Source organism: Salmo trutta, chromosome 33 (genome assembly GCF_901001165.1).
Source record: "Salmo trutta chromosome 33, fSalTru1.1, whole genome shotgun sequence".
NCBI lineage: Eukaryota > Metazoa > Chordata > Actinopteri > Salmoniformes > Salmonidae > Salmo > Salmo trutta.
This window is the reverse complement of record NC_042989.1, coordinates 18,979,298-18,995,870: the sequence shown is the minus strand read 5'-3', so window position 1 is coordinate 18,995,870 and position 16,573 is coordinate 18,979,298. Positions and strand designations below refer to the sequence as shown.

General features: G+C 41.8%; 1 protein-coding gene across 2 annotated transcripts in view; it reads left to right on the top strand.

The window, feature by feature from the left end:
- Nucleotides 1-524: 524 nt before the first annotated feature.
- kif26ab (kinesin family member 26Ab) overlaps nucleotides 525-16,573 on the top strand; it is a 124,297-nt gene continuing 108,248 nt past the window's right edge. Inside the window, exons 1-2 of one of the 2 annotated variants that reach the window (XM_029730131.1) lie at nucleotides 525-1,697; nucleotides 6,244-6,483. In XM_029730131.1, the coding sequence (XP_029585991.1) occupies nucleotides 1,563-1,697; nucleotides 6,244-6,483 (375 nt within the window). In that variant the 5' untranslated portion in view covers nucleotides 525-1,562. Of the gene's footprint in view, nucleotides 1,698-5,677; nucleotides 5,927-6,243; nucleotides 6,484-16,573 lie in introns of those variants that run through there. The other variant, XM_029730132.1, reaches the window with a different exon arrangement.

The window sequence follows — 16,573 nt, the reverse complement described above, 5'->3', positions numbered from 1 at the left end:
GCCCAGGGTGACCCGAACCTTCTCCAGTGGAGAACTGGGTGGTGGTCGGACATGGTAAATCATCTTTACTACGGAGAGTAATTATTGGTCTTCTGAAGCTTCAGTGAATCCTTCCAGTTAACAAGTCTAAGCTGTGGTTGTGTCTGTGCGTATTAGTGTGTGTTTGGTTGATCGTTTGTTTGTGGTGGAGTGGGAAATGTGCATAACTGGGTCACATATAGAGTTTATGATGGGCATCCCCACAACACTAATAAGCCTACTGCATCATTTAAACCATCTTGATATCCCTCAGGTTAATCTTGCTTCTAAATAGTGCTTTATCTCTATGAGACACACCTGATAAAGGCTGATTAATATTGACTACCCACTTCTTACATTTGCAAAAACCCAACCACGAGCGCACATAATTGTTTATCGAATTGTATTCCGCTCTGGCATAATAATGATGAAATACAATCTTAAATCAAACTTGAAAACATTCACACACACCAAACTATATATGTGCTTTAAAGAGACATCTTCAAAGGGCGTTGGGTACCAATGAGTTTATTATCGGTGATGACTGGCTGCTTATCTAATATGAGGTCCTCTGTGCACCCCAGATAAGATGTTTTATTAAGAGAACAGCCCTAATGTCCTCTCTTCAGCTTTCAAAGCACACAAAATATACATGTTCTACTTTGAAATTCCAGTTCAAACTGCTCTGTATTTGAAAATGCTTGTCTTTCAAAGTTTTTTACATATTAACATTTGATCTGGAAGTGGAAGGCAGCTAAGCCAACAGCCTACATATGTTAGCGTCGTAATGAATCGCCCTAAGTTACACACACACACACCTGAATGCAAGAGCAGACTCTGTGTGCACTGCACTGACCAACTCAGGGTTTTCCCTGCAAAATAGTTTCATTCAAAAAAACGAGAGGATCCAACTAAGATAAATGGGTCATGGCACAAGTTTAGCTTCATCAAAGATCTCAAACTGGCTCATTGCGAAGCTGTTGGATTACGCAGGTCTCTCGTGCGTGTTTGCGTAGATAAATTAATGTTGGAGCCTCTAGCAAGTCCGCAGTAAGCGCAGCAAATCGCTGACTGACAGGGGAATTGCGCGACTGGGCGAGTGAGTGAGTGAACGAGAGAGGAGGAAAGAGTGAGAGAGGGTGTGGGACTGCAAAAGGTGGTCCTCCTTAGGCACATGTGATTTCGTTCCGAGACCTGAAAGACCAGGCATGCGAACAAGGATGGGTAAAAAAATGCTATACCTGTGGATATAAAGGTATCGATTACGGATGGATTGTATTGGTTTATTGTCTTGCTGGACTGCTGGCCATGCACGGGAAAGATATATTTGCGCACACGTCGCAATTGTTGGGCATTGAGTGGAGTGGTCATGGAGAGACAGTGAGCTCTCTCTGAGTCATTGTTGGATGTCCGAAATAGCTTTTAAATTGAAATCATGCGATCTTTTAGGGTCTATGAAAATATCTCCTGAAATGGAAATGAATATAAAAATATAGATGCAAATTCGGTAACCCGGGGTGTGGAATATTACGCACATTTCCCTCATGGCTTTACCAAACTCCTCGGGCTCCTCTGGAGCTGACAAGCCCAACCCCAGTCTCATAGATCTGGGAACATTCTTCGTGGACTCTGATATCATATTTGGATTTACCAGTCATCTTCTGAGGAGAAAAGCAAAGGTGAGTGAGTGCTCTCCAAATAACTGTAACATACACAAACATGAAATGTAACCTAATACACACCCCAACTACCTGGAACATTATAATGATTATAAATAGGTAAATTGATAGACAAAGTTATCACTGGTTGGCTGTAACGCTACAAACCTAGATTTACAGGTAGCCTAAACTACAAAGTCTATTGTCTCGGACCCTGTACATCTTAACATGACGGGCGCCAGGTATTTCAGGACCATGAACAGCTCCTCTGATTGTCCGATGCGTCTTATCAACCATGCCAACTTCGTAGCGTGATCGCTGGTTGGATTGCTCTTCTTCCAAATAATTTAAACAAACAGAAGAGAGTAACAGGGTGGATGGTGCTTTGTGGTCCAAAACAATCATTGCTTTAATAAGCAATTTGGCTTCTGTAAACGAGGTGCTCATTCTCTGGGCGCTCTCTCTCCTGTTCAGAAAGCACCGAGCAGTGATAGCCAAAAATTAAGTCTCGAAATCAATGACCACAATGACAGACTTGAACGGCCATAGTTTCAGATAAAAACACAATTTTCTTATTTATGACAACATATTCTGAGTCAATTTTGTATATGCATTTTTGGGTGAATAGCTTATGTTATGTTTAATGTGTAATTGCAAAATGAACGTTTGGCAGTATTAAATTCACCTCATTCTGTTAACCCCATAAGGACGCCTATAATTTGCTACCAGTTGCGCTGTCAAGCGTAAACCCACTCAACCCAGTCGACGACACAGACAGACAGACAGACAGACAGACAGACAGACAGACAGACAGACAGACAGACAGACAGACAGACAGACAGACAGACAGACAGACAAAGGGCTGCAACTGGGTCATGTGAGGGTAGAAGGGATCCTCACAATGAAGAACGAAGCCTCTGTCGCTTACATCATCAACATGAAATATTTAAAGTTTTTTAATGAAATATTGAACATGGCCCTTATTTTGGGAAATCCATCCTGCAATCTGTGTATTTACCAAAGGATGGCGCCAAAGTAGCAAGAACGGGACGCATTGGCTGTAAAGCTCAGTAGCTGAGGCTATGTACTGTGCCCATTGACTTGTCTGTGAAGCAATGTCTAAAAATGTGTCTGCTTGTGTGAGAACAGGATACAGCCATTGACTACAATAATCTAGAATCACTATGAATATTTCAAATAATTATGTCATTAGGCTATAGAAATAACTCAGTCATTTCCCTACTATCATGCTATATAGGATGAGGTCTGATACCAACAAGGTCAGAGACAGTTTCTATCCACAAGCCATAAAACTGTTGAACACTTGAAGTGGACTGACCACCTGCACTTTTTCTCTGCACCTTTGCACACATTCACTCACTCACTCACTCACTCACTCACTCACTCACTCACTCACTCACTCACTCACTCACTCACTCACTAATAAAAATACATTTGCCAGAAAGTAGTGCACTGGGCCTTTACAACTCCTGTGTTAGCGGACGAATACAGCCGTCTGCAGCGCGGGGAAAATGTTCTCTCACAAAAGTAATGCACTGGTCCTTTACTACTCCTGTATTCAGGGCAGGTCCTGACCATTCCGAGAAAAAAATATTGCCCCCCTGCACAACTAGAATAGTCCCAGTAAGCAAAATGATGTTGAAAAGATGTCTAAAATATGTCATTTCCAGACGTTGAAATGGAATGGATTAATTTTTATTGTAAATCAAAATGACTGTAAAATTATATATTTTTTTTACTACTTTCACCTTTTTAGAACATTGACATGTTGATGGTGTCCCAGTAGGCCAGTAGCCTACTGTGAAACTGCGAAACCCTGTTACTGTCAAATTGGGACACTCTCCTCTGCCATTTTAATGCAGAACAAATATTTTGGGGGTTATGAAATACATTTTTTCTGAACAGAAATCCATTTTGTAAATAGGATCAAATGTTCAATTTCATTTTCCTCAAATCTGCTATCAGCTAGCTTGCTAGAAAAAGCTAGCATAGCTGCACTTTACGTAGAAATATATTACCTCACCAAAATTACAAATCCTTGCTAGCTATATTCATAACCATACAGGTATATGATGACTAAAACGGTTTATTTTTCTGTATTTGACTCTGGCGACAATAAAACAGTCATTGAAATTGTTGAGGGGTGAGGTCTTTTTGGTTTCATTCTACAAAATGTCCATTAGAGTGTAGTGTTGAGAATGTTGAGCTGATAGGCCTAGATGAAGTACACTATTTCATTTATAGGCTATAAAATAACATCTGGGCTACACCAAATAATTATAATCAAGTATGATGATAATGATAATAATGTTCCACAAAAATACATAAAACATGGTTGAATACATTTCATTTGTATGAATAGTTTAAGTTTCTAGTTAAAATATTGAAATGACTCATGCTCTCTAATGTATACTTATTTACAATAAAGAATTGAGTGTCCCAATTTGTCAGTATTGACGGAAAAAAATTGTTCTCAGCACAATTTGTGTTTGAAGAAGAGTCACCCATCCTGGTTTTAACATTTATATATGTTTTATTTGGTATAGTGTAGTAGAGTTATTAAGCTATTTAGAATGGTATCGTGTTGGGCTTTAAGACAATAGGATGATTATGTAAGGTGTTCTGGAAAACGAAAGTGTCCCACTTTACCAATACACACCACACCCTGTGTTAGATGACTTTTTTGACTGAACGTTGGTAGAGCGTGCAGCGAGGATTCTCTCCACAGCACCCTGGAGAGGACGCTGGGAATGGAAACACAAAATATTTTGGTCCCCATGCATAAGCCAAAGTGGTCTCTTCTTTTCACTGGGCGGCATCAGCAATCACCTAAAAACCCATATACCACTGGTTGAGAGAATTATGTGAGGTTTTATGTGTTGTTGGAGGTGGGTCTTGGTCAGTTTAGCTCAGAAAAGTCATCCCTCTTCAATCTGCTGCCATAGGCGGCCGCCTAATCCTGCCCAATTAGCGGGCCTGCCTGGCCTGCATTAGCGGACCGATGTTTCCCTCTGCAGCGTAGGAAAACATATCAACAAAAGAAGTGCACTGGGCATTTACTGCTCCTGTATTAGGGGACCGATACAGCCGTCTGGGCATTTACTGCTCCTGTATTAGGGGACCGATACAGCCGTCTGGGCATTTACTGCTCCTGTATTAGGGGACCGATACAGCCGTCTGGGCATTTACTGCTCCTGTATTAGGGGACCGATACAGCCGTCTGGGCATTTACTGCTCCTGTATTAGGGGACCGATACAGCCGTCTGGGCATTTACTGCTCCTGTATTAGGGGACCGATACAGCCGTCTGGGCATTTACTGCTCCTGTATTAGGGGACCGATACAGCCGTCTGCAGCGCAGAACGAAATGTAGCATTCATGCCACACACACATCACAATTGCTGCTACTACCAGACTCTTATTTACAGTATATTGCTTATGCTGCACAATTTAAACACTTGCACCCCAATCCCCCCTTTCTCTGATAGATGTCTAAATATTGAACTATAATTTGTGCCTTCCTGTATTATACTCATGCTAAAATGTTTATTATATTCTACTGAGCCATTTACTTTATGTTCATATATCTTATATTTTATTATTTATGATTGTTGTTCCATTCTCGAGAAGGAACCTGCAAGTAAGCATTTCGTTGGACGGTGTACTGTATTCCATGTGTATTCTGTACATACGACTAATACAACTTGAAACTACTGCAATGCATTGATAAAAGCAGCAATTACAATGGGCAAGTTCAGCTTTATAAATATCTAGCCTAATAACCTATAAACCTAATACAACGATCACACATTGAACTACCCTGTCTGATCCACGCACCTACGGTTTTTACGTGATTTACAATTGCAGTGTCAAATCATGCGCCAAAAAGTTTCCCAAAAGTTGTCTTGTGAACCCCACCCATTTAAAACAGTTGATTCCCGCCCACCGTGCGCAGTGAGGACCAAAACTTCACTTCACTCGTATTGTATTGTCATGGGACTGATCCAGTGCAGCACACAGCCATGGTTATCAGTCTACTCTACAGAAGTGGTAGCCAGCAGACGGTTTTGCTTTAGTCACAAGTGTGTAGGGACTGACACTTCAATTTACAACTACGCAGTTGAGTGTATGTGAGAACTACGTCTAGTAGGTATACCCAGACCTAGGAGAATGAACTCATTTTGGGGAAATGCAACTCATGGACGGGACCCTGACAACTGCAGGTTTACTGTAAGTGTTTTAAGCATGTAAGCATTGTACACATACAGTTAAAGTGATCAGTTCCGATTTACAATAACACCTGTCGCAGCACACCCGATTGTTTTGGATCGCATTTATCCTACCTCTGCAGATTGGTAATGCTCATGTCTACCTATTCATTTTGACATTCATGCAGTTTGTCAAGGTATTCAACAAACAACTCCAGACAAATAACGTTATGCTTCCACATCTGTGCTTGTGCGTCTACAAGTTTGAATCCATTGTATTTTCCTACATAGAAATCAATGAATCTATTTGAACTGACTTGCGTTTCTCTCCTGATGAAGGTGGAGGGTTGTCCCAGCGGAGAGTCGCCGTTTCCTCTTGATCTGAATACCAGGAAAATACTTCACTCATCAGAGTATGCAAGGTGTAACAGCCGGCCACCACCCGAGGGCGCTGGGTCGGTGACTGTCTCCGAGTCGGAGAGAAGGGACGGCAAAGGAAGCTTTTGCCAACAGTGTCAAATTAATGTGACTGAGCTGAAGAGGCAAGCGCTGGCCTTGGCAGACCCAAGTTCACTAAAGGTTTGTGAATACATGTTTAACTTTACTTTGAGCCTTAAGTGTTGGTTGTATTTGACCAGTAATGCAATGTAATACTTTTCATAAATTTTACACCAAGGCTACCTACAGTTGATCAACCTGAATTGACAGCACCATGACTCTGCTGATCTGTGCTCTTGGTTGATTTGTGTGAATATTGCAATGACATGGAAATAACCTCTTCTTTCCTCCCCCCTCTTGAAATGAGCCCAGTGAGGTGGGTCTTACGTTTATTATGAGGCATGTGGTAATGGGAGATCGGTGTGTGTTTGTTCACCTCATGCTCTGTTGGCGTAACAGGGACAGGCTGCCTTGGTTCCACTCATTTACTGCAGGTGATATAGGGGCACAGATGGCATGCTCAGAATAAAGCGTGCCGCCACCCTCCTCCCAGTGTAGTTAGCTGTAGGGATGCAGTGTGATTCTGCAGGTTTCTGACAAAGTCATGAGTCATGACACATGCCCCAGCTTTGCCTTGTGGTCCATCACTGATGGGCACCGCTCTGATGGTTTTACGTTTGTACCCACTGCCAATGTGCCTATGAGATAGTCCAGTGCAATGGGTACACAACGGCAGGGTGAGACATGGCTGTAAGACTTGTGAGCTCTGTATTTCCAGCATGTAGTAGCTGTGGCTGTGGCGATTGTCACGCAAATAACTTTCGGTCTCACGGTAATTGACCGTTAATTAATAAACACATTTATCATCTCCTGGCTTCCACACATAGCCTACAAGCCATTTAAAAAAAGTTTAATAAATCTATGTAATATAACCTACACCTTCACAATACATCTATTATTTATTTTAGACAGGTCTAAAGAAGCATGCAATGAAGAAATAGGTACTCCTATATGCTTAATTTAGAGTTGTTAATGTAACTTTAGTTGTTCTACAAACATTGGGCTTTATGTTTAGATGTTTAATACATTGTAAGGCTGCATGATGAGACTCATGATGATTTGAAAGAAGTCCCTTGAAAGGCACGATCTCTGCTTTGTTTTTGTGCAGGATGTACACACTCCAATAGTCTCTCATTCACAATTTGACAAGCACTTGATAATGCCGCACATTTCACGGAGGCATCCCCTTGTTGGCCGTAATGCACCCTCAAATAATTCATGCCTTTTGCGGCCGGGAGTGCTGCATAGTGCCCTTCTCCCTGAGTGTGCTGCGCAATCCGAAGCGTCTCTCACACTTTCATGGCTCTCTGTCACGTGATCGGGTCTTCTCACAGGCTACAAGTCAGACACATCAAATCAACGTTTATTTGTCACGTGCGCCGAAGAGAGAAATGCTTACTTACAGGCCCTAACCAACAGTGCGATTTTTTTTAAAGTAAAAAATATGAATTAGGTGAACAATAGATAAGTAAAGAAATAAAAACGACAGTAAAAAACAGTGAAAAATAACAGTAGCGAGGCTATATACAGGCACCGCGGAACTGCGTGCGTCCTTATCAAATTCCGAGGTGCATATTGAAGATATTGGAAGAACTGTCTACATTTACTTTTCGTCAGCCAACAAGATGATTAGGCCTAACAAACGGCAAAAGCACTAGCCTATGTCAATCTGCTATCCCCATAGTACAAAAGTCGACCTATTCTATTCTGTGCGATAAATAAATATTGCAAACATAGTCTGGGACATTGTGGGATGAGAACGATCCCAAATGAATACAACAACTAGCATCAAAAAAATATTTTTTTTATGAAATGTGGCTGACGCAACAGATCAGAATGTTTACCTTAAAATGTTGATAAACTATTAGGCTATTTCTTAACATTGTAAGTGCAGCATTGCACACATGGTAGTAGGCTATAAGCGCAAATGTTCCATTAGCGGAAAACACCATTATCAAAAGTGACCGCAAATGCAATTATGCATGTAATGCTTTTATTATAAAGGTGCATTTTTTATGGTGTAAATTATCTTCCCCAAACTTGAAACTCAGGTGCTGCTTATATATGCCAGTTAGGCTCTACACCCCTTGTAAAACGGATTAATGTGCTTAATTTTAAGAAATAATTTGGCCATGGGACATGCTTAACACCCCAGCTGTCCTACAATCTAAGCTAGATGCCCTCAATCTCACACAAATCATCAAGGAACCTACCAGGTACAACCCAAAATCTGTAACCATGGGCACCCTCTTAGATATCATCCTGAACAACCTGCCCTCTAAATACACCTCTGCTTTCTTCAACCAGGATCTCAGTGATCACTGCCTCATTGACTTCCCTTGACCAGCACAAAAACATCCTGTGGCATTCTGCATTAGCATCGAATGACCCCCGCGATATGCAACTTTTCAGGGAAGTCAGGAACCAATATACTCAGTCAGTTAGGAAAGATAAGGCTAGCTTTTTGAAACAGAAATGTGCTTCCTGTAGCACTAATTCCAAAAAGTTTTGGGACACTGTAAAGTCCATGGAGAATAAGAGCACCTCTTCCCAGCTGCCCACTGTACTGAGGATAGGAAACACTGTCACCACCGATAAATCTAAGATAATCGATCATTTCAATAAGCATTTTTCCACGGCTGGCCATGCTTTCCACCTGGCTACCCCTACCCTGGCCAACATCTTAGCACCCCCTGCAGAAACTTGCCATTACTAAATAATATATATTTGTTTTGATTTAGAATGGACCATTATGATGCACCTGTATCGAAAACGGGGGCAGTGGAAAAATTACATGTCATCTATGCACTTAAATAACGAATGGAGGATGCTTTTCCCGTGGTTTATTTTCATGCCAGCCAGGTAGGCTGTACTCCTGTTGTAAATATAAGCAATGTGCTTAATATTAGGAAAGTTGAGAAATAAATACAGTAGGCCTAGCCTATAGAAAGCTGATGGGATCCTCATATTTTTATTAGCAGCCATCACTCTGTTTTCTCGCGCAATTGCATAGCCTATAGAAATGTTGCGGAACATGAGCTCATGGGCTCTCATGGGGCGGCAGGTATCCTAGTGGTTAGAGTGTTGGACTAGTAACCGAAAGGTTTCAAGATCGAATCCCTGAGCTGACAAGGTAAAAATATGTCATTCTACCCCTGAACAAGGCAGTTAACTTCTTTGGGATAGGGGGCGGTATTTTGACGTCCGGATGAAATGCGTGCCCAAAGTAAACTGCCTGCTACTCAGGCCCAGAAGCTAGGATATGCATATAATTGGTAGATTTGGAAAAGTTTCTAAAACTGTTAAAATAATGTCTGTGAGTATAACAGAACTGAAATGGCAGGCGAAACCCCGACGACAAACCATCCCCTCCAAAATAAATGTCATCCTACCATTGATTTCAGTGGCTGGCACTTTTATAATAGGGCAAAATCGTGCCCAATTGCAGTTCCTATGCCTTCCACTAGATGTCAACAGTCTTTAGAAAGAGTTTCTGGCTGGTTTTTGGAAAAATGAGTGTCTAAGTGTCTCCCATTTTGGCTGTAGTGTTTCCAAGCGCGCGAATGAGAACGCGTTCTTTGGTATTTTTCTCCGGTAAAGACAATAACGATTCTCCGTCTTAAATTTGATCGTTTATTTGCGTATTAGGGTACCTATTGTTTGATTATAAACGTTGATTGACTTGTTTGGATAAGTTTATTGTTAACGTTTGGGATTAATTTTGTATGCATTTTGAAGGAGGGAAACCGAGTGGATTATTGACTGAAGCACGCCAGCTAAACTGAGTTTTTATGGATATAAAGAAGGACATTATCGAACAAAAGGACCATTTGTAATGTAATTGGGACCTTTTGGAGTGCCAACAGAAGAAGATTTTCAAAGGTAAGGCATATATTATATAGCTATTTCTGACTTTCGTGTCGCAACTCCCTGGTTGAAAATGATTTGTTATGCATTTGTGTGCTGGGCGCTGTCCTCAGATAATTGCATGGTTTGCTTTCGCCGTAAAGCCTTTTTGAAATCTGACATGGCGGCTGGATTAACAACAAGTTTAGCTTTATTTTGATGTATTGCACTTGTGATTTCATGAAAGTTTAATATTTATAGTATTTTAATTTTAATTTGGCACTCTGCAATTCAACCGGAAATTGTCGAAATGGGACTGTAGCGTCCCACTAATCCACAAGAAGTTAACCTTGAAAATAAGAATTTGTTCTTAACTGACTTGCCTAGTTAAATAAAGGTAAAAAATAAATAGAAAGTGCTTGATTAGATATTCAAATATGTTTGCATTGATCTCTTAGTGATTAGAGGGACAATAGAGTGCGGAGTACCAGACAGTTAGCAAGTTTGGTAGGCTACAAATGACCATCAGAGCTTGGAGAAGCCTAATTACTGTGACTAAACGGTCATGTCAAATTTGACTGCCTTCATGACTCGTGTCCGCCGGACTGGCGATAATATGGTCACCGCAAAAGCTGTGGCTATAACTTCCCATACCAACACACCATATTATAGAGCTGCTTTTGTCCTCTGGTTGGTTGTAGAGGTAATACATATCAAGTCCTTCTCCTCTGTAGATACGGCCACACGGTGATCATGGATGTGAAAACTCAGCGTCTGAGACCGAAAGGTCTTTGGAAGTGGCTCATTGTTTTGCTAAACAATGCTTATCTCTTTATTATGTTGTCGGGGAGAGGGCTCGGGGGGGGGTAAGGAGGGAGAAAATAAGCAAGTGGCAGAGTCTGAGGAGGAAGTTAAGTCCCAATTGACCTTCGCCATGCATTGAAAGTGTTCCTGTATGGCTCGCCCCACAGTTCCCACCGCTGTTAAATATAGGCCCTCAGACTTTTTGTTGTTGTCGCTTCTGCGTGAGTTTGCCCCAGGGTTTCTTCTCCTTTGTTGTCGTGTTGGAGGGACGGTCTCATGCTTGGATTACAAACCCTACAGCCTCCTCTGAATCCCCTCAACACCTACTTTCTTATGGGAACAGGGAGATACGGGACAAGGAAAAACGTTTTGGAGGAATTGAACTTTTGTATGTGTGGTCTAGTCTTTATGTGGGGTGGCCTAAATCATATCAGATCTCTATATATTGAAGCACTAGGTAAGTCCTCCCTCCCCCAACAGACATACACTATCCCACCTGCCAGTCCTTCTCCATGGGAACTGAGTCCTCCTCTCTCAGTTACCTGTGTGGTCCTCTCCAGGTGTGGAGGGGTTGGAGGGTAGGATGGGGGCTGCCCCTTCCTTCTCCTATTATGCACATGTTGATGGCTAAATTGGGCCCTAATTCTAAGGTGGTAAACAGTCAAGGCATGGTGCTCTTATTGTGCTTGCCTCATGGTATCAATTTCTCCAGCTGCAGGAGAAAGGGCTCCATTGTCCTGTTGGGCCTGTGCTGCCCACCTGGAGGCTCTGGACTGGATGTGGTGGTGGATGGATGGCTTTCACAGATTTCCTTTTGTGGAAAAGGGCCAGGTGATGTGTGGTGGAAAGATTGCTGTGCTAGGTTGTTGGTGCTCCTGGCATCAAAGCTACAGAGTTCTGCTGTACCTATCATGTGAGAGCGGAGGCTGTTTATGTGAGGGCTTTCCCCCTTCCTTGCCCTATCCTCCTGCAGTCCCGTTTTTGTGATGAGGAAGTCAGCCTGCCCCGACTTCCAGTAGACTAATAGTTTGAGTACAGTAGCGGTAACAACCAACAGATACATTCAAGGAAGACAGTTTGGGTTTAATGAGTGTGATATGCTGAATCCCTAGGCAGGGACTGGCTTGGGAGACTTCACTAGGAAATACAAAGACACTGAACTGCCTCAGAAGTGGCTTTTGTGTTATCCTGTTTGTCTTTCAAAGAACTCTCTCAGGTCAGTCTAACGTTGTTATGACTCATTGGGGAACTTGAAGAGCTCCTGTTATCACTAGTGTCTCTATGCTCTGGGCCACTGGCTCAGTGTCAACCTGAAGGAGCTCAGAGTAGCAGCAGCCAGAATACACTACAGCTGGGCTGGGAGGGAGACGGCTGCTGCAGTGCTGTGAGGTGTTGTCGAGGGAAACGCAGGGTCAGCATTAGAACAATGAAGGTGACAGATTATTTTCTTTATGTCTGCTGCAGCTTGCACAACCAGTGACAGCAATTAGTATTTTTTCACTCTCGCCGACTTTAAGTACCTGCCTCATTTTCAGAGGAGCAGTTCCCATGTCGCCATGTCTTTTGTTTTAATATTTATAGCTGGCATGTGCTTTGTCTGACATCACCCATTCCACTTCACTTAATGCAGACAATCACGTAATACCTACTCATCTTAATACAATATGTCAAATCTCAACTTAGAGTAAGACTAAAGCTCAACTCTGTCATGATAGAGTTTTGTCCTTGAGGTAAGACCCTGCTCTAAAGTAAAATACAGTGACTTGGACACACATTAACTAGACATTGTTAGACAGAACAGCATTGCAGCAGCCTGGGGAGAATGGGCTTTACTTAAGAGGCAGCATTAGTGGAGACACTGAGGTTCTGCAGAATTTATTCTCACCCCCAATCAAAGGCATTCACCTGGTTAATGTACAGTATTTGATTCACATCATAAAAAATTAACAAGAAACTTCAAAGGTAAATGGCAGACAGTCTGGATGACTACAGCAGACATTACACACTATATTTCATGTGGCTGGACATGAAGGCAAGGTAAGGTATAATAGGGGGAAAGATGGTCACTTAAAGGCTAACCTCAGGTTGAAAGCACTAATTACCCCTCTCCCGTAATCAGAGGATCTGTCAACATTCAACATGCCTATAGAAAGACCATACCTGTACACCTGGCTCAGATCCACCCGCACTTAATGAACAATACCCCCCTCCTACACTCCTTCAGATGGTTTCTGCCCTGAAAGGGTTACTCAATATTTTGGCCGTGCCATGTGATGGATTGGGAGGAGGAAGGTTTGTTTTGTCTGCACTGTCAGCCATCTCATGAAAAGTTAAGGAGCTGTCAGTGACAACAATGGGCCATTGGGTTTCTAAAGGCCCTAAAGCCCGGCGGTATTGTGACCCAGAAGGGCTTTAATTCCTCAGCCATGGCCAGGCAGCAGCATCTGAAGCCCCTGGTCTAGACATGCTGACAGTTACTTGATATGGTGTTTGAAATGAGTATCCTCCCTCCCTATCTCTATCACCTAAAGCTTGAAAGGGCTCAGCCCAGGAAAACCAGCCAGGCCATTGTTTGTTAGGTTTACAAGTTGGTGTATCGACACTCTGCTTTCAAAGCATGCATCCCAAAAGCTCCTTGTCAAGCAAAGTTTATAGTTGATGAAACACACGTTACTAGGAATGTCCTTTAGAAACGTTCCTTCATGTTTTCCTTCTACTTTGTTTGTATTCTGTGTTCAATGTAAGAGCATTGTAAGTTGACCAATATATTCATTGGTTGAAATGTTTTGGTTCCAGTCGCTTCCATTGTGTATGTTTAGAAATGTGTCTTTGTGTTTGTGCGTGCGTGTGTGTGTGTGTGTGTACTGTATGTCTTTGTTTTTCATACAGCCAGTGCCAGTGCCAGGGCCAGTGTGAGTTTATGCAGGGTTGTTCTGATGGCTAGAAGAGATAAGTAGGTATTGTGTTATGACTGCAGCAAGGGTACAGGTCATGGGTTTGTAGACTCGGATTAATCTGAACAGTTGGAGGTAGAGGTCATTGGCAGGCAGACCTCACCTCTCTCTTAACCTCTGACCTCTGCCCTCTGACCAAAGGGAAAGCAGGTTTACTGCCCCAGGGCAGTGTCTGTAGCTATGTGGTGGAATGGAGCGGGCATTGTGGAGGTGGTGAATGAAGTGTTTTATTGATGTTTGCAGACAATGACTGAACAGGCCTGCTATTTGCTCACAAGCTGATAATGAATAACTACATTGATATGTGTAAGAGCAGACGATGAACAGGTAGGCCTAGTTTGTCGACAGTATGTATTTATATATAGACACGATAGAACTCTAATCTTGTGCTACATGTCCTTTAAGGAGAGTGGACTCCACCATTCTGCACTGAGGCCCTCTGGCCACTAGGGACTTGTGTGCTGCACTGGGCCTGTTTCCCAAAAGCATCTTATGGCTAAGTTCATTTTTAGAACCTTCGTAGGAGCATCGTTAAATCTCAGAGATGTTTCCTAAAACCATTGTTATTAACGTTGCACTTGAAAACGCTCATAATCTAATGCCTGCCTCAGACCACTCGTAGAACAGCATTTTTAGATTTAGATTTTAGATGCATTTTTGCCCTCCCGTGTCACTTTATACACAGAAGGTCCACTAAACATATTTTATCCATGGTTTATCCATATCTCTATGACCGCTGATAACTTCCCAACAAAGTTGACTACAAATACCAAGTTGCCAATGTTTTTGCAATTGATACAAACAAACATAAAAACTGAGATGCCTGCATTAAAATATAAACAATAAGCTATATGCCTATTTCAATCATATTGAAATTAATTTCATGTTCAGTCAATTGAGATCTATTTTGCTACTTGTAAGCTACTGTCTGTCATTTGTCACAATATATTTAATGATGTGTAGCCTACAGTGGCGATTTTAGCATGGAAATCTTGGTGCTAAAATATAACAATATATTAATTGCACTATAACGGTGAGAAACGGTGCCCACAAACTGTTTGGGCCTACATAAAGTCCCAACATCTTACCACCGCTACAATGTTAAAGAAAAAAAATGAAATAAATACACCTGGCTATCAGCTGAGCCTTGTCTGGCAGCAAAACAGTTCATTCAGCCTCATTTACTGCCTTTTTAAAAAACATAGCTGGTATGGCTGACTTGCTTAAACAAATGTGGCTTCTAATGACAATTGAGATGTACAAACTATGGCATAAGGGGATGACAAGCGGATAAGAGGCAATCCGTAATTTTGATTAAGACATTAATGAGCGAGCTAGGATGGACGTAGTGAATATAACTATTTGTTTAGCACTTTTGAAATGTACAGCGACAGAATTCAGAACATGGGCAGTTCTTACAGTGTTCTCCCTGTACACCAAGTCAGAACCGTAGGATAAATAAAGTGGGGAATATAAGCAAACAATGAAAGCTCTTACAATATTCAATGATTACATTTCTCTTAAACAGGTTATAGGCTACATGTACACCACCAAGTTAGAACAGTAGGTGAAATTAAGAGGGGTAAATGGACCAAATTATTAGGGTGAGGCACATGGGCTACTAACATCTTACTACACAACATGCACTTAGTATTACTTTCTTAGCTACGGTATACATATCTCGCTAGCATATCATTTATGCAGCAGCATACAAGACATTTCTGGACTCACCTTGTTGGGCTGTGGTCACTTGAACAGGAAGGTGGCGCGGCGGTCTTTTGTGGGCAAATTTTGTCATCAAAGTCTGGCATTTTCTGGATTTATGGTGCTTTCAAAACAACTGTGAACTCTGAAAAAAACAAAGCCAAATCATGATGACGTCATTGATCTTCAGGTTGTAGCTCTAGAAAGAGGCCAGATTTACAATTCCAAGCTGGATGACCGTTCAAAACGTATTTTCCCAGTCGGAGCTCATTTATTCCTGACTTCCCAGTTGTCTTGAAGTCACTGAAGTCAAGTTTTGAGCACGGCACAAATCATGCTTCATTGACAGCATGGCCAATGTTGAATGTTTATCACTTTAAACTTGGAAAAGAGCCCTTTAATCCCAGACTTGGACCACACAGCCACTCCACTGAATAGCAAGCTAGTGAATACTTTGCAATGCTTGCAGTTAGCTACTGTCACTGATTCCTTCCAAACCACTCATTGTTGAATTTGCGATTTCCAACTTGTTGTGTAATGTTTATGTCCAATGGCCGATGAGCACCGATACATTTTATCTATAATTTCTCTTCATTATTTCTCTTCATATGATAAGGATTAAAAAGGATTTGCCAGTAGATTGTTGACTTAATTCATGATGATTACTGCTAGCTAATATTTTGAAAGTATGATGTTGACATGATTAGTCCAATCAAAGCTAATGTGATTTGACTTCATTTCATCTGTGGCCAATGACCTTGAGCCTTCTTGGATGGGCACTTCTAATGTAACTCTATGGCAGCACCCAAAGGGCTAGAATTTTCTAGCTCTACCCTTAGACTTGGCGGTGACGTAGTGTCCCC